Raw genomic sequence first — 25118 nt, 5'->3', positions numbered from 1 at the left:
ACCTATTCGTTAAGGTGCGGTCCCTCGAGCAGATGTGCACGTGGAGGACGATTCCAGGCACAGACGCGTGTGGACACAGCACCGTGAAGGGGAAGGCAGAGAGCAGGGGAGGCGGGCATGGCCGGCGAGCCACCAGAGTCGAGGAGAGGGGCCTGGGGCAGACTCTCCCCCACGGCCCTCGGCGGGAACTGACCCTGCCCACACCTTGACCTCAGACTTCTGGCCTCCAGGACAGGGATAAGAAATGTCTGCTGGTGACACCGCCCAGACGGTGGGGCTTTGGCTCATTGGCCCCACGACATGCTCTGACCAGGCCTGTAGCCTCGCCTGCCTGCTGAGGGAGTCAGATGGAACCCGTGTCCCCCCCCCTCCAACCCAGGGCTCCAGATGCCCTCAGGTCCTGGTCATACAGTGGCTCGGGTCCCCAGCACAGTGAGGACAAGTCTGGCCAAGGCCCCTAGCTTCAGGGCTGCAGTCCCTCAGCCTCCCTCCCCGTATTCCAGTCCCCCTCCCTCTCACAGCCTGTCCCCCATCCCCATGTCCATCCCACCTCCCTGTCACCGCCTGGGCCCCGTCCCCACGGTCCGTGCCCCCTTCTTCTCACAGCCTGGCCCCCATCCCCAGTCTGTACCCCCTCCCTGTCACGGCCTGACCCCCTCCCCACAGTCTGTCCCCCCTTCCTCTCACAGCCTGACCCCCGTCCCCACGGTCTGTGCCCCCTCCCTGTCATGGCCTGGCCACCGTCCCCACGGTCTGTCCTCCTCCATCCTGAGAGTGGGCAGGAGTCGTCACTGCTATCACCAAGGACTCCCAGACTGGTCACCAGACAGTGGACTGGAGAGGGCCTGCTGAGGACAAGCTCCTGCCATCCACCTGTCCCCCTGAAAGCTGAGGCCTGCGGGGGAGGCCAGCGGAGGCAGGGAAGGCCCCCCGTGAGCACAGGAGGCTGGTGTGCCAGCCCGAACCCTGACACACGGTGGTTTTCACTGAAGGCGGCCACAGGGGCCTTTCCACGTGAGGTGTCGCCTTGGGCACAGTGCCCAGAAGGTCGTTAGGTGCTGCCAGAGGGATGGAGACTTCAGAAAGCAGCAAGACATTCTTTTATCCTTTCCCAGGACACAGACGGCCAAAGTGCCACTGAGCAGCAGCAAACAGTGACGGGCACACAGCGGGCGGCCCGGCACCTCAGAGACCCCCACAAACGGCTGGGCGCAATCCCTTTCCAGAGGCTGAGGTCATGGCCCCCCGCTCAGCGCCTCCCTCCTGGAGCTCAAGAGATGAGCCAAACTCAAACCCACGGCGGCTTTTAACCCTTGGTTGGCATGAAGGGCACGAGGGATTGTTCGGTCGGTCGAAGGTCATCTTGGCTTCTTTGTCCGTCCCTCGTCTTGGAGAACAGCCCTGGGCCGGGGCGGACGTGTCCCCCCCGACTCGGCCTCTCCGGGCCGGGGTGAGCAGGAGGGTCCCGGCGCGAAGGTCAAACTCAGACGCTGTTTCAGGCTGCAGACAGCCCTGAGTGCTCGGGGGCCTGGGTCAGCCCTTCCTTCGGCAGGGGCGGGGGTGAAGGGTCGCCTGCAGAGCCCCAGGGAGAAGCCACCTGACCCTGCCCAGCCTGTCCCAGGGGATGTGCCCCAGGCCTGCGGATGGCGCGGAGCCTAAGGAGAACCCTGGGGGGCTTGCTGGTGATTGACATGGAAGTCGTGTGCGAGAGAGCCTCACCGCCAGGCAAGGAAGGTTCTGGGCCTGTTAGCAGGGAGACGGGCTGCACGGGTCCTGTTTGGTCTCCAGGAGCGTGATCACGAGTGTGGACACAACAGGCAGGGCACCCTCTGAGAAACCTGGGGTCCCATGAGTCCGACAGGCCCCAAGTCACTCTCCTGGTTCCCCGGGGGAGTGACCACTGAGGGCTGCTGCGTCCCCACCGGACACCTGGCTCTGTTAAATGATGCAGGGGCACCACTGGGAATTAGGGAGGGGTCCTGAGCAGAGGTCAGAGGCTGCTGCCGTGTCCAGGGGTCAGGAAGGTGACCTCTGGACCGAAGACTAAAATCGGAGAAGGAGCCCGCTTTCCAGACAGAGGCCTCGTCCGGCTGCGGCTTCTCCTGTCCTGGAGTGAAATCCTGTCTCAGCCCATCTGAGTCTGGCCGGGGGTGCAGGGTGGCCAGCCCTGGGGGACGCTTCTCCCGGGGTCCAGTGAGCTGAGACAGCACAGGCATGCGTGCACGCGAGCTGTGAGCCTGGCAGATGGGCGTGAGCCGGGGTGTGCGTTGCTCACCCGCCCCCAGGGCCTTTAGCTCGTGGCGGGGCTGGCGGGTGTGTGTGCACACACGAGCCAGCATGCGGGGGCCTCACGGAGACCACCGCCTTCGGGAAGTGGGAGGCACAGGACATCCCGGCTGCCCTCCTATGGGTGTTTGAGTGAAAATCAAACTGGTTTCCAGACCAACACAGGTTTGTGGTTCTGTGCAAAGCCCTGGCTCCCACAGTATTTGGTTAGGTATGAAATCCTTCTTATTCCTGAAGATGTTTGTGGAAACCACAGTGAGGTGGCCGCGGGCATGTCCTGCCTTGAGAAGAATGCCCAGCAAGCTCAGGGATGCTGGCGTGGCCCAGAGCTCGTCCTGGGGGCCCCACGTGCTCCGTGGACAGCAGGAGTGACCGTGAGGCCACCTTCCAGAAGGAAACATGATTGAAGTCTGGTTGAGTTAAAATTCTCAGGCAGACCCTGATCACGTCCTCTTCGAAGCTTCCATCAACGCCAACGACGCTGACCATTTTTCTCACTAATTGACACCAATGTGAAAGATTCATTCAGTCCCACTGCTAACAACTCCGGAAGAAAGTAACACTGTTTGGCTTAACTCGCTAATTTAATTTAATTTTTTTTTAACTGCAATTGTATTATTTTTTTCTGTAAGATGAAGAGTAATTTCATTTAAAAATGTTTCCAACCAAACACAATTTTCTTGGTTCTCTCCAGCAAGCTCTCCACCCAGGTGGACAGAGAAGCCTAGATTCACTGTGTGGTCACAACCCGGGGGTGGGGGCTGGGGAGGGAGTCTGGCTTCAAGTGGGTGGGGGTCGGGGACACCCTACAGATGCACAGGAGGCCACACCCCTGAGAATGGTCTCTTTCCAGATGTCGGCAGGTGCTGAGGCTGTGGTCTGGGGACAGGTGTTCGGCGAGCTAGGGAGGCCAGGACGGCCGAGCTGCCTGGCTGGCCACATGGACGCACACAGACGCCTGTCTGGATGTAGTGGGGTCCCCCATCCTGCACTTCTGTGCGTGGGAGCTGGCCCGCGAGTGTGCTGTCTGCACACATAGCTGCCCTGCAGGGCACACCCCATCCCTTCTGTGCCCGGGTGCTGTGCCATCCTGTGTCCTCTTGTTAGAGGGGGACAAGGCTAAGGAGGACAAGCGGGGAGCTCTGGGGCCCTCATCAAGAGAACTGTGGTTTTGATGTCAGTAGGAACAGCGTGACCCCTTCCCAACTATATGAGCCCGACTGGTAAAAGTTCCTGAGCAGCCACAACAGAACTCCTTCCCCAGGGCTGCTCACAGCTTCCGGACTCCAGTCTGCCCTCTTGGCTCCAGGTGGGAGGGGGTGTTGGGACCACGCTCTGCGTCACTGTGACCAGCCACAGGGCAGAGAGGGGCAAGTGAGTTCAGGCCCCAGCCCCACAGCTGCAGCCGCACGACCTGGGCCAGCCACTGCACCTGCCAGGGTCTCTCCCTGCCCAGGTGTGATCGAGGACCAGCAACGCCCGCCCCCCCCCCCCGCCCTGCCAAGCACCCTAGGCTTGAGGGAGCGACTAGGACTTTCCTCCTGAATACATACACGAGGGATAACGATGCCATTCCATTCAGGAAACCTTCCTTTGTACGATTTCCATGGGAATTTGCAAAACCTCCCCTTCCTAGAAGAGATCGGAAGTCAGAAATACTGTAGTGAGGGGGGTGGGGGTGCAGGCAGACGCACCTGCGTCCGCTCAACGGCATTGTGGACGCAGGAAAATCCACTCAGCACCTCTCAGATCCAAACTCATGCAAATGTTTGTTTAGAACGGCTCGCGTGTTCTATTTGCTGAAGAACGGAGATGTTTCTCCGTTGTTTTATTTCGTGTTTGTTAAATACCATTTTACTCTATCCGTCCTCAGCTGCCATGGAAACCAGCCAGAAGGCTGCAGATAACAGCCTCGTTAAACATTCAAATATACATGCTTGCAGGCAAACAAAACATACTATTTTTCAAATGTGTATTGAAAGGGAAGTAGCAGGCAGAGGAATGAACTGTCAGGACAGACTTTAGGGCCACTTTTGTTTTTAGGGATCGGATGATGTTCCACGGAAATCAGTGGCAGGTTTGACACTGGGGGAGGGGCACGTTGTTTCCTTTCCGGGAGCACCTGTAGCCCAAAGAAATAAGGACATAGTGAGAACAGGAAGGGACAGAGGAGGGACACAGGTGACACTCGTGTTCAGGGAATAAGCCCTCACCACCCCTGTCTGATCACGGGCATAGGATGGCACGTCACCTCCTGCAGGACCCCTGACCACAGACCCCGGTACAATCCGTGATCTCAGAACACCGGGCCTCCCTTCATCGTGCTTTTATGCCTCAGATTGGCCACTTACCTACCCAAACGTTAGGGCCGTGCAAGGATGGGCAGGTGAGATGGTGCCAGTGGGTCTGCGGTCACTCTGTGCTAGAAGTCACAGGGGCTGCTAGAGCCCGCACTGGACCCCGGCCGAGGCAGGCTGCCTTAAAGGGAAAGAGGGGCCGGCTGCCTTCCCAGCATCTGCTCAGTGTCGTGAGAGGGAAGGGTTGCTTTCTCTGTGCAAGTGGGAAAAAAGAAGCTTGTGCCCTTACCAGGGCCCCCAGAGCCCTCCACCCTCAGGGTACGGGTCTCCCTGTCCCCGGAGGCTGGGGTGTCTGACCCTCGGCCCCGCAGTGACCACGCAGAGAACAGCCCAGCCGGGGGGCAGGAGAGCGGGTACAACCAGGGAGTTAGAACCCGTCCCTTCTTGTCGTCTGCGGAGCTGATCACAGCCCCAGGCTCCGCCCCTGAAGAAGCCTCATCTGGGCACCAGGGGTCTGCAGGCCAGTCAGAGAAATAGGCAGCACTGGCCCAGGCGATGGACACCGACGGGGAGGGGCCGGGCAGGCATCGTGACCCCCCCGCGCCCCCGGAGCCCCTCGGTTAAGAAGCCTCGCACATGAGCAGAACGGCGCCCACGTGGCATGGCCCACAGGAAACTAACTTGAAATTTTGTACGTAAATTCCTTTCTCAAATCAGATGGGTTTGTGCCCATGCCATTTCCCCGAACGTGGAAGGAATTTGCGGTGGTGAGGAAGCATCCAGCAGGTCAGCCCAGGACCTGGGGACGGCGTGGGGCGGCCTGTGTGGGCGGCAGGCTGTCTGTCATCTGTGACCCCATCTTCGGGGTCTTAGAAATGTGCTCTTGGGATCTGGCATAGGGGGATTTTGAAGCCGTTTCCACATCAGTTCTGCCTCTGAGGGGAGTGACCGGAGCTTCCTCTCGGAGGAAATGGCTGAGGCTCCGTCCACTCACTGCACTTGGCAGAAGCTGTCCCACGAGTAACGACCGGGGCACACGGGAATGCGGTCCCGGCCCCCGCCCCCCCGCTCCCACCGTGGCCTGGCGGGTCACAACCCTCTTCGCTTGGCCTTGTCCATGCGCGCCCGTTCTCTAGTGTCCCTGTGCCCCTGCGAGGCATTTTTATCACGTCTACCGCACTGCGGAGCTGGGGGTGGACCCCCCGCACCCCCGGGAGCAGGTGCACCACGCAGACCGCTGGGCCCCACCCTGCAGAGCTCGATAGGTTGGGTCAGGAAAGGGTGCGGCGGGACCTGCCATCTGCATCCCTATCACAAGGAAATAGGGACATATCCACCCCAAGCCCACCTCCAACCAAGATGGCGGGGCGGCACCCAGGGAAGACACCGGAGCTCCCACACCAAAGACAGTCCCTGATTATTTATGTCCCTTGTTCGCCTTCCCCTCGATGTCTGTGCACCAGCCCAGTTACTCAACAGCCGGTGCCCACACTTGGCTCTTAATAATTCTGTGTCCCTAACAGGCAAACGGTTAGATAATAGAAAATGGGATGAATTATAACTTTTTGCATGTAGATGGGAGGAGGTGTGTATGATGATAGCCTTCCCCTGACACTATTTTTCTTTTTCTTTCTTTCTTTCTTTCTTTCTTTCTTTCTTTCTTTCTTTCTTTTTTTTTTTTTTTGCTTTAAAAAAAAAAGAAAGAGAAGGCACTAATTTAAATCCTGCCTCTGGTCAGTTTTGCATTATTCATCTTCCGCTGGTGAACGGATGATGGAGGGGAATGACCCAGCTTCTCGCTCGCCGCGCGGAGTCCCTAAAGACCTCACCTGGGAGTCGAGCTCCATTACACTCATAATCAGACACAGAGAACCGCCCTCCGGTACAGGGAGAGCAAGACTGGGTGGCCCAGAGCCGCCGGGAGCGTAGGAAATAATGTGCCGAGCGAGGGGCCGGCGGGGCAACACCAGCCTGCGGACTGTGCAGCTGGAGGCTGTTGGGGTGCAGGGTGGACGGACGGGGCCGGGCGGTCCTGATGGCTGTGCTCGGCATAGAGCTCGCACATGGACGGATCAGGGGCCTTGATCTCGGTGAGACGGAAGGCTGTCGTCATCGAGGTTTTGTCCTGTTCTCAGGTCCCTTACCTCCCACCCCTTTCCCTAAAAGAACAGCCATGTGCTGAGTGCGAGGCCTTCCCCACATTATCCCAGAGATCCTGCCAGGAGACACCTGCCAGGGCCAGGCAAGATGTCTCGGAGGACCTTAAGGCCACCCGTCCTGCGTCCCTCAGGCTCCCAGGTGCCGTAGGTGGTCCGCAAAGGGCCCGGCTGGACAGCGTGCACACGCACGGGATGCCACTCTGCCGTGGCCAAGTCAGCATCTGGGCTCCCGCCCGCGGCAGGGTCACCCTTCCCCCAGTGCAGCGAATCAGGTGCTCGGGGCTGGTGCCTCAACCCACTGCCCCACACCCCAGCTGTCCAGGCAACCCCAAGGCACAGAGCTCGTCCAGGCCCGGGAGTGGGCCTCCACGTGAGAGTCTGACCTCTGTACCCTCTGCACCCCAGAGAGGCCAGGCTCCACACCCTTCATCTGCCCCTTTGGGGAGATGACCCATCAGTGCACTGGGCAGGGCGGGCTGTCTGGGACACCCTGCCACCCAGAGTATGTCCAAGGAGGGACTGGCTCACATGCAGCCCGAGCCAGGGCACGGCTGCGATGTGCAGAGGGGAGGGAGGGAGTGCGGTGGGAGGCAGGTGGGGAAGGGAGGTGGGACTGCACCCGTGAGGCCCGGGAGACAAGAAGCCTGAGGGAGTGAGGGGACCGGTGGGGCCCCCCTCCCACCCCACCACACCCTTCCCTCCTACAGCCTGAGGTTGTGCCCTTCCCTTCTTGGGGGACCCCCATGGCCGGGGGATGCCAAGTTTGAGTGCCAGGGTAAACTCTCATTCCTGCCCGTGGCCAGAGAGGACGCTAAACCCTGCCGCAAGCTTCCAGAATGGGGCCGTGTCTCCTCCCTGGGCTGGGTCAGGACACCCACCTGTGCTCGCTCCTGCCTTCACTGGGCTGTCCCACACTTCCCCCACCCCTGGCTCAGCCCCTCCCCCACTAGCCAGGCAGTTTGGACAAATTCCTTCTCCTCCTTGTGCCTCAGTTTCCTTCCCTGGGCTATAAGGTTATAGGATACCCCTAAGCCCACCTGCCCTCAGGCCTGCCCCTCTGAACTCTCAGGGCTCATTCCAGGCCAGGCCACCACCCCAGGTGTCCAGGCTAAAGCCTCCAGTACCCTCTCCTCCCTGCGCCCGTGGGAGTCCAGTCCAGCCTGCAAATCCCATCCACCGGGACTCTTCTTGGGCTTCTTCTCCCCACTGTGAGCCTGACAATGGGGCTGAAACCCCCAGCCACCTGCCCAATGCCCTGGACATCACCTCGCTGCCCACACTATCCCCCGGTAAGAGCCTCCTCAGTTTACAGAAGAGGAACCAAAGCTTGTGGGGCGGGGCGGGGCGGGGGGTGCAAGACAAATATCGATGGGGCCGGTGGAGGACTGGCTGCATGAGAGCAGCTCTCCAAACCCTGGGACGTTGCCCCTCCATCCATCCCACTTTTCTCTAGGCCCCAGACAGCCCTTTAAATCAATGACAGCGTCATTGGTATGTGGCACCTGTGGTATCCTGCCTCTGGTCTGCCCCTTGGCCATTCCCTCCCAGCCTCATTCCCCCCACCAACAAACTCCTATTCACCCCTCAGTACCCTGCCCAGGTATAATATCCCCCACGAAGCCTTTCTGCCCTCCCCAGATGGATTGGATTCCACATAGCTGGGTGCCAGTTTGAACCCTGTTAGTCCTGGCTCTGTGCTGATCAGTGCCCCATGGAGAGAGTGGCCATCCTGAGGACTAGATCGGAGAGAACCTGGGCCCGTGGCTCCCCATGACCTGTGGCAGCCATCACTGTCATCAGGTCTCCCAGTCCCGCACTCCACGTGATTGCCAGAGGCCGGCGGCTGAGCATCACTTGTTTCTTGGCGCTCAGGAACCGTGTGAAACCCCACGTTTAAGTCTGTCCACAGCGTTTGCTCCATGCCAGGTGGGTGGGCCGTGAGGTCCTACATCCTCCTAGACGGGGCAGTGCCTCGGCCCCCAGGGCAGGGTGGGAGGTGTCCTGCCTGGACAGGGACAGGAAGACATAGAGGTCATCGGCCTCTGGGCCTGAGCTGACCTGTTCTGGGAACTGAGGGCACAGGCAGACTCTGGAAGCTCTTCTGTGTGCACAGGGATGCCTGGGGAGAGCGCTGGGGAGGCTTCCAGAAGGTGGGACGTGAGATCTGAGTCCATGCAGGCGAGAAGGGCACCAGGAGGAAGAGTGGATGAGGGGGCAAACTTCCCGTGGGGGTTAGGAATAGGGGCACAGCCAAGGGTGCAGCCTGGCCTCTGTGTGGACAGCATGGCCAGGCCTTTGGCCCCAAAACGCAAGACGAGCAGAGCCCGGATCTGGCCATGCTGAGGCCAGGGGCTCTGGAGCATTCTCAGAAGGGGTCTGCAAGCCGCCTTCAGCTCCAGGATCTTAACCCTTAACCACATCTTCTTGGATACCCAGTAAGAGGGCAGCACAACCAGGTGATGTCCTCGGGGCTCTCTGTCCTGTCATTCTGCAGTGGTGAGCCTGGTGGGATCCAGAGGCCAGTTCAGCAGCCAGGACCCTCCCTGCACCTCCCCAGTAATGAGACCTCTGGCTTGGCTGAGCTGTCTGTGATGACCGGGTGATGGGGTTTGGCTAGCCTGTCATGATGCCAGGCTTTGCGCACATTATGACATGTTATAAACATGCGCACGGATGTGTAAACACGTGTGTGTATACACAGACGAGTGTACACATGTGCACGCGTGTGCCTATGTACATACACGTGGGTCTGCACATGCACACATTCACGCATGTGTGCGTGTACGTCTGTGCGTGCACACACGTGCACACGCGCCTGTATGCACCTGTGTGTGTGCACTCGTGCACATAATTGTTAGTTACAGGGGCGCAGAGGCCACGTTCATTTCGTTCTCCCGCACTTAGCCAGCATTCACTCAGCAGTACGGAATTCGGAAGGTCCTGGGAGCGCAGAGGTGTCATCCGTTAGGAGGGAGGGAGTATTTGTAAATACTGGAAACATCATTAAGGGTTAACATAATCGTGCACCAGTGTTAGGTGCCACGTTCTGAGTGGGCTGGGACTGCTGCGTGTCCAGAGCGACCTGCGGGTCCCCTGGGGTTACCGATAACCCACGTGGACGTCTCTCCCCGGAGAAGCGGGTGTATCTTCCAGGCCAAGGCTGCACGGGTCTGGCATTAATTTTCACAAGATTTTGTTATTACATGTGTCTCACAGCTTTAAAATAGTGGCAAATATGTGCAATTTATTTAAACAACACTAGGGAAGTTAACGCCATGCGAGCTCATCCTCAGCAAATGAAGAAGCAGCTCAAAACCAAAGCGGCGTTATGAAAACGTGTGCAGTCCTGAGCCTGAAACGCAGGGAGCCCAGCTGAGCGTCTGCCCATGCTCCAGCATTTCCCAGGGTCAGGGGAAATCTGTCACTGGGAGAGGCATGGGGGAAGCCATGATAGCACCCGTTCCCCGAGGCTGTGCTCGTGGCTGGGGCTCCCTGTCTACCCAAGTCTCCCCAGTCCAGCTGGCTGCCCTCAGGCAGACCCCAACCCAGCCCCTTCTGCTGGGGCAGGTACCTGGGGGCCAGTGAGCTGGTTACCTGTGGGTGGGGAGCCCCCAGACAGGAGAGTGGAACACACCTGTCACCTGGAGGCTCAGTGGCACAGACTACCGGAGTTCTCATGTCTTCTATGGGAATAGTGATTTGTGCCCAGTCCACCACACACCTAATTTGAGGACAGGTAAAGGGGATGTGACCTCACAGGCAAAGAGACCCAGCCATGGTGGCACTCAGCCAGGTGCTCTGGCCTCGAGGTCTGACTCCTAGCATTCAAATCCTGTCTCTGCCTACTGAGCTGTGTGACCTCCGGGAGTTACTCAGCCTCTCTGAGCTCCCCCTGCCTCCCTAGTAAAGTGGGATTGAGGGCACTTCCTACTGAATCAGGGAGAGGGGGTCTAGGTGGAGACCGCGTGGGTCGCTCAGTGCCCAAGGCATCAGCAGCTCCCAGAGGCAGGGAAGGCAGTTGCCTATGCCCTGGCTGTGTGGGAACAGTGTGGAGCCAGGACTGTCCTAAATGCGTCCGGTGAGGCTCCTCCAGCAAACAAGAGACGTGACCCTATCATGTGTCATCTCGAGGGCCTGCAGATGAGTCACGGCACCTGTTAGCTTGACTTGAACAGAAGCTGGTATCACGTCACATTGCGTAGACATCGAGGCCATGGGGATTTGCCACAGGGATGCACACAGCTTGTGTGGCTCCCCTCTGATATTGGGGGGCGGCTATGAAAGGCTTTTGGTTTTCAAACCCTTGACTGCAGGAGCTCGAGGCCCTGAGCCAGCTGGGACCCTGGTGGGGAAAGTCCCAGTGGGGAGCTCCGTCCAGTGCAGCTTGTCCAGCTGGGTTTTCCCGTTGATTTGGCATTTGGAGCGGATACGAGATTTCATTTCTCATCGGTTAGGCCGTTTTGTCGGCGTGTATTTAACTTACTCCTACGCAGCTCTTCTGCAAAAAGGAGTGGGCAAGGTTCTCTGTCCACAAAGGAGAATGGTAAGACCGCCCAAGGCCATCTTGCTGGATGGACCTGGAGCTCAGGCAGAGTGGGACCCGCCATGGTTGGAGTCAGGAACACCACAGCCAAGTGCCATGGGCTGTCCCCGTTGAGGACTCTCTTCACCACGTGAGTTCTGATGTGCAGCGTGGGGGGGCTGCCTGGGCGCCGTGCCTCTCTGTGGGGGCCTTGCGGGCTCCGTGCCTGTCCGCGGGGGGTCCCCTGGCTCCTCTAATTGTAGAAAGTCGTATACATTGTAACATTCAGAGATATACAAAGGTGAAAGGAATAAAGTAAAATAAAATAGCGTAAAGCTCACTGGTCGTCAGAGAAAACCACAGTTGACATACTGATGTATTTCCCTCCAATCTTTTCTCTGTCCTTTAAAAAAAAAGAAAGAAAGAAATTGGGGACTTGGTTACATGTACGCTTCAGTGTCATTCTCCACTTACCGTTATCTTACGGGTATTTCTCCACGTCCTCGTCTTCAAAGAGTAGCTTTCAGTGACTGTGTAAATTTCCCAAGAGATGAACACAGCGTAATGCATTTGACTAGTATTTCCTGCTGTCAGATCTCCAGCGGTTATTTCCTGATATTTTTATTATTTTATATATACATAACATTATTACAAAAACATCGGCAATGAGCGTTTTTATAGAGAGATTTTCATTTACAGAGAGTTTCTTTGGGACAGTTGTGGAGCTACTGGGTCAAAAACGAGGACCTTCCTTTTTTTTTTCGTTGATGAACGGTTGATGTCGAGGACAATTTTCAGGCTCTGGGTGGTCGCCGGTGCACAGCTGGCAGAGGGCTGTGGTCAGCGCCCAGCAGTGGTGAGCCCCATCAGCCTCCAGTCCCAGCGGCTGCCCCGCAGGCAGGGGCTCTCATCAGTGTAATTGCCATAGCAACCCTGTGAATCTAGTGCTCTTATTGCCAGCCCCGTTTTATAAAAGAAGCCGCGGGAGTTCAGAGATGAAGCTCTGTGCCCGGAGTCAGTGAACCTTCAGACGCACGTCAACACTTGCTGAACGCCAGGTGCCACACCCTCCACCATCCCTCCTCCTGACAACATGACGCACTCCACAGGCCTGAGGATCCGTTCCGTTAGTCTTGTCAGTTTGATAGGTGACGAGGATTTATTACTTCAATTTGCATTATTTGATTACAAGAAGATGTGTACATTTTTAATAAGTTTACTGATTTTTATTTTGCTGTTAATTTCTTTTCAGACCCTTTCCCTGTTGTCAAAAACATTTAATTTTTTTATTGATTTGCAAGAACTCTTTACATAGTGGGACTGTCAACTCTTTGACAGAGTTTAAAGATCTGCAAATCACGTTTGCTGCAAATCACATTTGCCAAATTCATCAACTGCTTTTAGGGTATGTTTTCATAAACCAGCATTTTAAACCAAATGCTTTTTCCTTTGTGAGTTTTTTCCCCTGTTCTTCCAGGATTTAAAAGCTCTGGTTTGGTGTTTTTTAAGATTTTATTTATTTGTTTGACAGAGATCACAAGCAGGCAGAGAGGCAGGCAGAGAGAGAGGGGGAAGCAGGCTCCCCGCTGAGCAGAGAGCCTGATGCGGGGCTCGATCCCAGGACTCTGGGATCATGACCTGAGCCGAAGGCAGAGGCTTAACCCACTGAGCCACCCAGGCACCCCTAAAAGCTCTGGTTTACCCTACGACGTATTCTTCTGCTTTTACGGTTTCTTTCCCCCACCACGTAACTCTGCAGTCCGTTTTGTGACACAGGTGTGTAGCTTGATCTTTTCCCCTAACTCGTAGTCGCTCCCCCAAGCATCACCCAGTCTTTCTCTGCTGATGGAGAACAGAACAGATTCTCTGAACAGATGCCTTTTCCTCTGCGTGAAACTTACCCAGACTTCTTTGGCTCCTCTCTCCCCTCTCCCGGCTACGGCTGCAGAAAGGAAAGCAGAGTGCGGCTCCAGAGAGTGCGGCTCCAGACACCTCTCAGCCCCCGAACGACACGCTGGTGCCGTGGCCCCAGCACCAGCACGCCAACGGGCTGCGGAGGCAGAAACGCGACTGGGTCATCCCACCCATCAACGTGCCAGAAAATTCCCGCGGGCCCTTCCCACAGCAGCTTGTGCGGGTAAGTGGAGACCCCTCCCGAGGGTCTCGGCTCAGTGCGCCCTCTCCTCCGGGATCTGGCAAGTCAGTCCGTGGGCTTGTGGGGGAAGGGCCGGGCTTGCCGGTCGGGAGCGAGCAAGGGACAGTCTGCAAGGGACAGTCTGCACTTGGTGGCGTCTGAACCTGTTCAGTAACAAGATGACACAAGCCAGAGAAAGACGGGAAGGGCAGTCATACCCTCCAGGGAAGCTGGTTCTGCTGGACGTGGGTCATCTCGCCTGTGCTGATGGGAGGGGGCAGGGTGGCCACTTGGGTCCTGGCCTTTGACCTCTGACACCTTTCCTTGCTCACTGTTTTCCAACTGTGACTGCGACTCTGGAGGGTGGAAAGACAGTGTGTCTGTGAGGGTGACGGGGATATTGGCAAGAAGCTGGAGGTCTTGGGACTGAGGCTGTGACCCCAGATCCGGCATTCTGGCAGCCTGCGGGGGCTCCTTCAGTGCCCCTGCTCCCAGCCCCCACCAAAGGGGCTTTCCCAGGGAGAAGGGAAGCATTCGGTTTACAGATTTGTATTTCAGTAATCCGGGCCATCAAGTAGCGTTCCCTTCTTCCCTTTGAAGAAAATTGCAACCCGGTCTGGGCAATAATCTGATAAAATGATGGTGAGGACCCATTAAGGAGTCGCCCATGCACCGTGGACCGCCTCGCCCCCCTCGTGGAAATGAGGGTCGGGCGCTTCCTCAAGGGCTTGCTTTCCTTCCTCTGACCGATTAGCCTGTTTTGTTTCCCACTCCACTCCACACAGAAAGCTGGGGTGTGAGTTTAAAATGCAGAGATGGGGAGGGGGCACCTGGGGGGGCTCAGTGGGTTGGGCCTCTGTCTTCCGTGTCTGCTCTTGATCCCAGGGCCCTGGAGTCAAGTCCCGGGTCAGTCTCCCTGCTCAGCGGGGAGCCTGCTTCTCCCTCTCCCTCTCCCTCTGCCTCCTGCTCCCCCGTGGATTCTCTCTCTCTCTCTCTCTCTCAAATAAATAAATAAAACCTTTAAAAAATAATAATAATAATAAAATGGAATAAAACGCAGAGACAGAGCAAAACTAAATAGGGGGACCCACGTCAGACAAACCGCCACACACACACCACACCCATGGTGACCGGCCTCAGACTTGCGCAGTGCGTGGGATGTGGGGATTGGCACCAGGTAGCCTGTGTTCCTCTTCCTCCCCAGACCCAAGCCCCTGAAACCATTGGGATTTCCGGAAGAGTTGAGAGTCCTAGAGCGGTCTTTTGTTATTTTAATGGCATGACTTTTGGCAAGTCCCCCGAGGAAGGGGGCTGGGGGCCGGTGGGCTGGGGGCCGGTTGCCTGGGGAACGAGCCCAGGGATTAGAGGCGCCCACGTTCACCCCCATCCTCACCCCCAAATGCTCGGTCGAGGGAGGGGATGGAGGTTGAGTCAGTCACCAGTGGCCAATGGCCAATGATTTAATCAGTCCTGTCTGAGTGAGGGATCGTCCTTAAAACCCCAAGGGCCGAGGTGTGGGAGCTTTAGGTGCGGCCTGGGGAGGCGCAGGGAGGCTGTTGCCCCACCTGGAGGGGGCTTGGAAGCTCTGCGTCCCTTCGCCCTCCTTGTCCTTGTCGGGGGCTCTACTCTTTACAAAAAACTGATTATCTACGGAGCAAACGTGGGCTGCTCCAGCAGACAACTAAGCTCTGCAAGAGAGGTCGTGGGACCCTCCCATTTACAGCCCATCGGCCAGGAGCACGGGGACACCAGGGACTTTTCATGGGCACCTGAGTGGGAGCTGCCTTGAGGGACAGAGTGCTTCCCCAGGGGTGCACGCACGCTCCAGCAGCTAGTGTCCGAATCCAGTTCAAGGCAGGCACCGGCAGGTGTCACAGAATTGTTTGCTGGGGAAACCCCCATCTCAGGTGGCTGAGGCCTCTGAGAGTCTGACCTCTGACCTTGGACCACAGTCCCCCCCGCCCGGGATGGGGAGCTACCCAGAGCACCGCCCCACCCTGGCCGCCCTGGCCGGAGGTCCCCTGTGTTGAGATGAGGCACAGCCTTGAGCAAAGCACTCAAGGCTTGAACCCCACCGAAGTAGATTCCCAGTGTCCGGGATCCGTCCGCCAACCCCAAGCCACCGACAGGAGGGGGGCTCCGTGGCCCCCTGTGCACTCACCACCCTCAGGGCCTTGGTCACATCTGACCAGCACTTGTCATTTACCTAACACTTCCCATTAGTGAGTCACTCTTAAGATAAATACGTTTATTTTAAGAGGTGACCTTACATCAGCTCACAGTTGGAAAGCTGGTGTTGGTGATGGACCATCAGACAGCATAAGGCGAGGAAAACAGAGTTGACGTCTGGCTGTGTACTGTCCCGTCGGAGCCTGAGGACTGCCGGGGAAGTGTTTACAAGAGGAGCCGTGAGCAAGTACCAGAGTGTTCTCAAGATGCGCGGGGACCAGAGGCTTCCTCCTGAATGTCATCAGGATCAAAAGCAAATTGGAAAGGGAGCAAATGTTTCATTGTGTGAGTCAGTCTTTTTCAAAGGCTTGTGCTCGTGCTAGTCAGAAATCAGCTTAGGAGAAAACTGTTGCTGTAGCTCGGCGGCTGGGGGGTCTGCAGACTCCGGAAAGGGCCAGATCCTTGATATTTTAGGCTCTGCTGACAACCAGCCTCTGTTGCAAATACTCAGCTCTTTGTAGTGCGAAGCTGCCCTAGACAATGCATACGCTGTTGCTGTGTCCGTGTTCCAATAAAGCTTTATTGACAAGAACAGGCAGCGGGCCAGGTGTGGCCCGAGGGACCTAGTTTGACAAGTGCAGATCCAGCTCATTTCCCAACCTGTGGGAAGGTGTGCCCCTGCCAGCCTCACCGGCAGGAACATTACAGTGAGGGTGTGAGCTTGAACGCCAAGGGCTCTCTTCGGCTCACAGCCAGCAGGTAGACACGTGACCTTGGGCCGGCATCCCAGCACTCCTGGAGTATTCTGCTGCTGGATTTCCAGATTTCTCAGGTCAGTGATCCTAGTAGAGAGGCACGAAACTCCCCTCTCCTGCGCGCATTTGCACACGGGCCTGTAGGAGGTACCAGGAGGGAAAGCGGGTGCAGGCAGAGCCACTGGCCCTCGAGGACTCCGAGTCTGCCTCCTGCTGGATGATGGAGAAAAGGACACTTCTGTACTTTCCGCCCCAGGAGCTGCAGTGGTCTGGCGCTGACTGGTCGGAGCTGGCGGCAAGACCAACACGAGTGCGAAGTCCTCCCCCAGCCAGGGCCTTGGCTCCCACACGGCCCCACGGACATGAACATGTCACACAGACATCTGTGTGCTCTGCTGGGGGCGGTCCTGCATTGCCTTCCGAACAGCTACAACACAGGGTAACTTGCCCTCTCCCCAGTTAGCACCAACCTCGCGGAACCTGGCTTGGGAGAGCAGCAGCTGGCGGCGCTCTGGAGCCCCTGCAGACACGGGGTCCCGAAGACGCACCCCCACCCCCGCCGCCGGCCTGACTGACCGGGAACTCGGGGAATGGGTACGCGGCCGCAGGTGTCAGGAGAGAAAAGCCGGGAAGCAGCAGCACAGCCCTGCCGAGGGGCAGCCTCTCCTCCTTCCTGGTCTGCCCGTGGCTGTGTTGGGAGCACGTGTGTCCTCCGCTCCTCAGAACCCCTGTCGTGTCCAGCAGCCCCCGTGGGGACGGCGCCTCCACGCCGGGCTCGCCGGCTCCCAGACAGGCTGTGAGCAGAGGGGAAGCGTGTGGGTTAGTGTTAGCTGACTGCCGGAAAGGGCATTCCCGAAATTTCAGAACTGAACGCAATGGAGGTTATTTCTTGCTCCTGTGAAAGTCATTTGTGGGAGGGATGGCTCCCTACACGGCCATGCAGGGCCCCGGAATGAGGACTGCAGGAGGGACGGGGCTCGGACATGGCCATGCCTGATGGCCAGGGACAACAAGAAACACAGTTCAGCTGTGCCTGGAGGGAAGGGCATGTGTGAGAAGAGGGGCTGGTCTGTGCCCCAGCAGGTTTGAGAAAAAGGTACATCCTGCCCCCGGCGCCCCCGACGGCCCAGCTGTGCCAAGGACCCCGCGGCGGGCGAGCCGGCAGACCTGATCGTGCCCCCTCCTCCAAGCCTGGTCTGACTCCCGAGCTGGATTCTTGGGGGAGATCGATCTTCAGATTGGGCTTTTCCAAAGGGCCTCCAAGTGATTGTGCAAGAACTCAGCACAGAAATACAGAGGCACACATGTGTGCACACGCACGCACGCCCCGTCCCACTTCATATGCACACGCACGCACCCTTGTTCTGTGCTCACTCCCGCCTCCTTGCCCTTCCACCCATTAAATTCCTACCCAACACAGACGCGTTTCGGGGTGCGTTTCTGCCCCGTCTCTGCCTGCAGGAAGAGGATGAGTTTCAGGCCAGTGTTTTGGGGGAGGGGCTGCTCCTGAAAGAAGCCTGAATCCCAGCAAGTGTGAATGCAGCTTGATGGGGTGGGACGCTGCGCGTGGAGCCCTTGGAGGTTCAGCTGGGATCAGCTGCAATTCTGTGCTCATTAAAGCGTTTCATTCTGATAAAATATGTTAAATGAAAAAACGGGCGGGAGAGAAGGAGGCAGAATGTTCTTCCCAAAAAGCCTCTGTTAATTACAGGCTTTTTCCTTGGAAGGAATATCACGTCCCTCCATAAGCACTAGTTAGTTCTGTGGTGCGGGGAGAGCGGGAAGCCTGCTTGTGTGGGGGAGAATCCTGAGCAGGGAAGGCGGGTGGCGCTGACGGGCTGCGGGAGCGGAGAGCGTCCTCCGGGTGTGCCCACTGGAATTAGACCAGGGTCTAAATTAAGTGGGGAGCCGGGAGATGGAGCACTCACAGAGGCTGTCCCTTCTTCAGAACAGAGGGGGACACATTCACAGGCTGGCTGATCCCCTGAGAAGCAGGAAGGAAGGTCTTTTGTTATGGGAAGTGGCAGGAGGGGACCTTCCCTGCTCTGAACATTTAGCTCTGAGTTCTGGAAGGAGTCCCGTGGGGCCATGGGAGGGTGCCAAGTACCACGCAGGCCCCGGAGATGGAGACAGGAGAGGACTGGCGTCCTTTCACGGCTCAGGGGATGCTAGGCTGGCGGCTTGCTGCTTGGCGTTCAGAATTGGGTCCCTTGGCTACCAAGGTCACACGTACGTTAGCGGAGCGTTTTGAAAAGCCACTTGCTTTTCTAGCATGTGTGTTTGGTTTGACTTCTGGCAAGATTCAGAGTGAGGGTAAAATCAAACTTTTTAAAAAGTCTCATAAAAATTCAGAATTTGTTAACTTGAGAGGCTGTCTAGGGCGACTGCGGGAGCCGGCTCACGGTGATGAGCAAGGACGTCGTGCTGCTCGGAGACAAGCCCTTTAATTCTGGAAGTTGGTATTTTAACAGACAGGAACTCGTGCAAACCTGTACTCAGAGCGAGGCCTGGGGAAGGAGCTCTGAATGTCAGCTTCTGGGAGGAGACGGTTACATAATCGCTTAGCGTCCAGGGTGGCCACGTGGCCACGCTGAGCAGGAGGCCGTGTCCAGAGCAGGGAGCTCGTGAGAGCACAGCTGCAGGGTCTGGGAAGGATTGCAAGAATCAGCTTCCACCAGACCACCCCAGCAAGCTCGAAGTGTCTGACATCCACGGCTTGTTTCCTCGGGAAGCCTGGCTGCCATTTTGTGCCCCTACGCCGCTCTCCTTCATGTCCAGGCACAAGCATCTGCTGAGCTCCCGTGTGGACCTGGATGGGCTGGGTCTTTGGGGCACCGGCTCTGGAGCTCGGTGAGCAATGAGATGCGCCCCGGGTCAGGCTTCGCTCTGAGCCATGTGTGACAGGGATACGGTGAGTCACCCCTTAGCTGGCCCAGGACGGACTTTCCATAGATGCTGATCGGATGTCTGCATACGTTTGATGCAGCCGGCTGGGTTCTAACTCACTGTTATCCTCCAAAATGTGTGCTGGGTGACCTCACGGTCCGAGCGTCACGGCAGCCACCTAGGAACCTAGTGTCTGACTCTACGAAGGCATCCATTCATGCGGGTATGACCAAGCAGCCATTAGTCACCATCTCATGGAAGTCAGGCAACCTTTTGAAATGTGATATGCGTGGGGTTTTCCCCTTCCTTTGTTTCCTCACCGTCTCCAGGACAGGGCCTCACTGCTCAGCAAGTCACCCAGGCCCTCACGATCTGACACTGTCCGTTAGTGCACCAAACCCGAGTCACTTGCCCATGGGTCACACCCTCGGTTGCCTGGAGGCCTGTGTACACGCTCTTCCCTCAGCCGGGACTGTTCTCTCTTGGCCCCCGGAACCCCCGGCCTGGCCACTCCCACCTCCGAGAATGGATGGGCAGAGGCCCTCCCTTGGGGAGCACGCCCTCCCGTGACCTGCTGCCGTGCGGAGTTTTTGACAGTGTTTTGTCAGTGATTATTGTTCTGTCTTCCCACTAAACATGAAGGTCCCTGAGAGACAGCCCACTGTCAGACACTGGGGACAAAGTAGGTGTCACTAAGTGTTTATCAAATGAAGGAGTGATACAGCACTTGTGCTCGTCTCTACCGGTTAGCCTCTCGTGATCATTTTGACAACTGTTAGGTTAACTATACAACACTTGAAAGTAATCACATTCTGCTGCTGGTTAACAGTGGAATACTTTGTCTCAGACTAACACTTCTGAAATAAAAATTATAAAACTTGCTAGAAATTTTCTCCAACTATTTGAAGTTGCTGGAGAGTGGCCAGGAGTGGACAGGAACTGCTGTGGAGTTCCTGTCCTTCGAAAGAAGGAAACAGCACTGGTGAGATCTTGTTTATATGGCTTTCCATCTGAGCACACTCTCCCTCCCATCAACGGCTGGCTAGATCTCCCGTGGAGAGCGGTAGTCTCTCTGGTCAGAGGAGCTGCAAGACAGACTCTAGAACTGACAGAGCAGTGGAATGTGAGGAGGTAAATCCTGTAAAATATGGAGTCCCGGATGGAGACTCCCATATCGGCTTATAAGCTCTGCCTGGTCAGGGAGCTGTGACCAGATGAAGGAGACTCCAGAGAACCCAGGAAAAAGCAACAGCAAGAAGATTGAGAGAACTGAGCAGAGGTTTCAACTACTATGTACTGCAAGAGAAAGAGACTCAGATTTGGGTCCAGCCAATTAACTCCCGCCTTCACAAAAATCCACACCCTTCAGAGGAATATAACAGGACCTGTCTCGACCATGTATCATCACAATGATCAATGCACATGCAAAAATTACTAGACATGCCCCAGAAAATGGAATGAAAACAAAATGTGACCCACAGTTAAGAGGGAAAAATCACCCACAGACTCTAACTCTGAGATGACTTAGATGTTAAAATGACCAGCAAGACCTTTGAAATATCCCTTATGAATACGTTCAGGAACTCACAGGAAAAGAAGGTCAGAATGAGTGAGTACACGTGGAATCACAGCAGAAAAGGGAAGCTAATAATGTAGCCTGTTGAAGTGGTGAAGCTGAAGCATCCCGCGTCTCTAGTAAAGAGCTCACTAGGCTGGCTTCCAAGTAGGCGGTAGAAGCAGAAGAGTCCGTGCACTTGAAGACAGGCCAGTGTCAGTCATCTAATCTGGAGAATGGCAGAGCAGAACCAAAACACAAAATTCCAGCTGGGCAAGAGAAACAAGCTTACAGATCCAAGAAATTTCGTGAACCTCGAGTAGGGTAAATACAAAGAATGCCAAACCTTGATTATTGTCAAAATGGTGAAATTCAAAAAACTAGAGAGAATTCTTGAAAGCAGAGGGAAAGAGGCAATCTGTCACAGGACAGCAATGATGAGGGCTGGCTTCTCTGTAGGACACCACTGGTGATGGAATGCCATCTTCAAACTGCTAAATGAAAAGAGAAAAAAAAAAGAAATAAACCTATCAATCAAGAATTCTATATCCAGAAAAAAGTGTCCTTCAAATTTGAAGGTGAAACAAAGACATTTCTGATAAGCAAAAGGAGGGCATTCATTGCTGGCAGACCTACAAGAAGTGGTAAAGCACACTCTTCAGGCTGAAAAGAAAGGGTTCAGGTTGGAAATTTAGATTTACAGGAAGGGATGACGAGCACAGGAAAAGGTAAATTTGTGGATTAAGATAAAATACTGTATTTTCTCTTCACTTACTACAAAGACAGCTGACTGTTTAAAGCGAAGGTGTCACACTGTATTGCGGGCTTTATAATTCGTAAGATCTAACAAGTTCATGGAGATGTCTCCCCTGTCTTCACCGTGCAGTCTGCTGCTCTGACCGTCCCCAGAACGGAAGGAACCCCTCCAGGTTCATTGACAAAGACGTTCTGAGTGTCCTCAGCTCAGCCCCAATGGAAATATGCCTCCTTAGGGATGTCCTTAATTATCTAGTGATTTTGCAGTGAGTCAGGGTGGTACTCCCACTCGCCCTCTACCTGCAAGGTGGGGCCTGCCTCTTCCCCAGCTCCCTGTGGGGGTGGGGTCAGGCTCTGCCCACCCCAGCGTGGGTCCTGAAAGTGCGGCCCCAACATAAGCACCTCATTCAAAATCTCCCACGGCGTCTGTCAAGTCGCCCTGTAATTAGACATCGTGCTGAGACCTGGGGGTGATTCTATCCGCCCTTGCTGAAGCCAGAGGGCCATGAAGAAAGCGGTCATTTGGGGATTCAGCTGCCTTGGGTCCTGCGATTTCGTCAGTCATGTGAAAGAGATGTGCAGATCCTTTGTGTTTACTGTTCCCTCATCGGAGCAGAAAATGTTCCCTTTCTTGAATTGCTTTAATGGCTGTATTTATGCAGCTGAGAGTTCCTTAAGAAATGAAAGTTGAATCGAATTGCTGCAAATGCTCAGATAATTTATCGGAGAATATTCAATTAGAATATATTAATATTTTAGATTTCCATCGTTAATTTAATATTCAGAGATTTAATGTAGTCATTGAATCGCTGAAGCACCCTGGGTGGGGGGGTGGTTAGGACGGGGGCTCCGAGCACCTGCCGTGAAGGGCCAGCTCTCAGCGGTGCTCATCACAGCTTCCCCCTGCCCGATTCCTGCCGCAGCCACCAGGCCTCGGGTCTGCAGACCGCACATGGTCTGCAAGTGTGGGCACAGCCTGAGGGTTCCGCCAGGCCTCGCTGTGGGGACCAGGGAGGAAGTCAGACTCACAAAGCCTCAGAATATTCTGGAGCTTGAAGAGCACGGCCCCCCAGTCGTGGGAGGAGGTGGCTGTAAGCTTACTGTTCTTCTAGTCCCACCGCAGGGATAATTTGGATGTTACCAGGGAAACCGACTTCCTGTCCCCTCTGGTTCCCCTGGGGCTTCTGTAGGGTGGGGCTGGCCTTTGGACAAGTTCCAAGAGGATGTAGAGTCGTCAGGGTGTATTGGGGCACGGTTGCCAGGGGCCCTTCCTGGAAAAGGGTGTCCTTCTTTCTGTGATGTGGCTTCCTTTCTTGTACGCAATGATGGTAACAGGAGGTCGTAGTGAAGGTTTTCTGTTCATTCATCACAGTTCCTTGAGCCTTTACAATCTGAACGCTGGCTCTCTGCTGTCCCGGGGGAAGAAGCACTGAGAACAGACGAGGCAGAGTCCCAGCATCCTGGAGTCAGGGTTAGGGTCGGGGAGATGGATAAGTCAACCCAGAAGAACCCACCAGGGGCCCGAGGGTGTGGGGTGCAGCGAGGTTCCCTGTCCCATGAGGTGGCTTGGGAATCACTCCGGGGTGAGAGCACATGCCCTAACAGAGGCACCACGGCGTGCAGACAGGAAGAGCAACCCTGCGGGGGAATGGCACAGTCTTAGAGGAAGAGCCGGAGGTCACAGTGGCTGCATGGAGATGGCCAGAAAAAGGGCAGGTGGTGAGCCAGTGTGGAGGGCGGCAGGGCTTGGTCATGAGGGCGCGTGTGGCCGCGGGGAGGACTTGTTTTCCTCGGAAGTGCAAGAGCTGTTGTGACGAGGCTTAGATTCACCAAGATCCCTCCGGCTGCCACTCAGGGACCAGACGGAGCAGGAGCAGCGGCAGGAGGAGGAGACAGCCTGGTGCGGAGGCTCCTGCCGTGGTGAGGGTCAAGGGCGTTGTTTTAATGCCCTTGCTCAGCACAGTAACAACGTTGAAAACCTCGACAGATCCCTTTTTCCTTTGTTCAGTTTCCTCCTCAGTGAAATTCTGGATTTAGGATCTGTTGCTACTCTGGGACTTGCAAGACCCTTGGGTTCTTCCCCTCTCAGAGCCCAGGGAGAGGCCCTGGGCTCTGAAGGGAAAGAGGTCATCCCTGTGCAACCCTCCACCCTGTGCCCCTCCCTCCCTGAGCGCCAAGAGCAGCCAAGGTGCCCAGGCCTGGCCCGTGCGGGGTAGACCAGCAGCCAAAACGGGGTCAGCGTGCAGGTGTGTTTGGTGTGACCTCTGTGGAGTTCCGCCGAAATGTGGGTTCGTTCCCAACATTTAAACCACGAAATGCCCATCTTCCATTCCCTAGAGAAAAACCACAGGCAGAAGAATTTCCCAGAGCAGTCAGGCCAGCTGACGTGGAGGGGCCTGTCCTGTCCTGGGTGCAAGCTTCGGCAGGCCCCACGCGCTGCGGCAGGCCACGATTGCCACCAACCGCTGACGTCTCCCTCTCTGCCCACATGGCTCACGGACAGTCCAGCTGGGGCCTGCGAGCATTTGGCTTGTGTCCCAAAGCTCTGGGTCCTTCGTGTCTGTTAAAAGCAAAATGAAGCAGACAACTAAGCGTCATCTCTGAAGAGCCCAGAGCCCTGTGGGCCGGGCAGGCCACACCCCTCGCCTGCCGCCCATCTCTCCCCATAGCGCGTCACCAGGACAGAGCAGGAGTGTTCACCTGGAGTGGACTCTGGTCAGCACTGAGGTACGGGGCGGCTACAAAGTCCTGGCCCCATCCTGTCCTTGAGCACTAACAGCCGGTGGGGCAGACAGACAACAGGAGAGGAGTCTGAATTCAGAAGGAACCACAGAGAAATCAAACACAGGGATGAGACCAGCTGGGACCGGCAGGTTGGGGAGGCAGCAGGTGCTTTCGGTAGGGCGTGTTGGTGAAAGTTTCTCCGAGAAACCACTGTTGAGCTCCCGCAGGATTAGAAACCATCTGTGCCAAGACCAGGCAGAGAAAACAGCAAATGCAAAGATCCTGGGATGAGAGTGATCCTGACACACCCAAGGAATGGAGAAGTTTTTGCAGCCAGAAAGTGGCGAGCAAGGAAAGATGGGAGGGCAGCCCAGGAGGAGGGCAGGAGCCCAGCCCCTCCGGGTGTCCAGACCGATCAGGAAAGCTCTTGTCCCTCCTCTATGCTGAGGAGCCTTTAAAAATGTGGCATGTCTGTGAGGTGCCTTGGGCTGCCATTGTTGGTGGGCGGACGGAAGGCTAAGGACCAGAGCTGCACCAGAGCCCCAGGCAGAGGGAGCCAGCCCCAGGGGAACAGTGGCATGGGCTGGGCAAGACAGAAGAGGGGCCTGGTGAGGAGTGGAGCGCTGGGGAGCCCAGATACGCTGGCGTTAACTGCAGATCCCTAAGCCCTGCTGTCCTAACTGTGCTGGGACTAGTGGGAGTCCCTGAGGCCTCTGCATTCCCAGCCACGCTGGGCTGGTTTCTGGGCTCCAGCCCCACCCTTGCCCATGAGGACCTTGCTCTGAGTGGGCAGCCGTGGCCCCCCAGGATGCCCAAGTGGGTGACAGATTCCCTCGCCACATCGTCACTCAGTCCGCACTGGGGCCCTGGGGCAC

The 25118-nt window shown here is 56.4% G+C and overlaps 1 protein-coding gene across 1 annotated transcript in view; it reads left to right on the top strand.

Moving 5' to 3' along the window:
* The window catches only part of CDH4 (cadherin 4), a 136270-nt gene that overhangs the window by 9781 nt on the left and 101371 nt on the right, over positions 1 to 25118 (top strand). The window contains exon 3 of the mRNA XM_032878710.1: positions 13213 to 13401. Coding sequence (XP_032734601.1) covers positions 13213 to 13401 — 189 coding nt within the window. The remainder of the gene's footprint in view (positions 1 to 13212; positions 13402 to 25118) is intronic.

Source organism: Lontra canadensis, unplaced genomic scaffold (assembly GCF_010015895.1).
Source record: "Lontra canadensis isolate GAN:19392208 unplaced genomic scaffold, GSC_riverotter_1.0 scaffold65, whole genome shotgun sequence".
Lineage (NCBI taxonomy): Eukaryota > Metazoa > Chordata > Mammalia > Carnivora > Mustelidae > Lontra > Lontra canadensis.
Note: the sequence above shows the minus strand (reverse complement) of the source record. Positions and strands in the feature narration are given on the sequence as shown.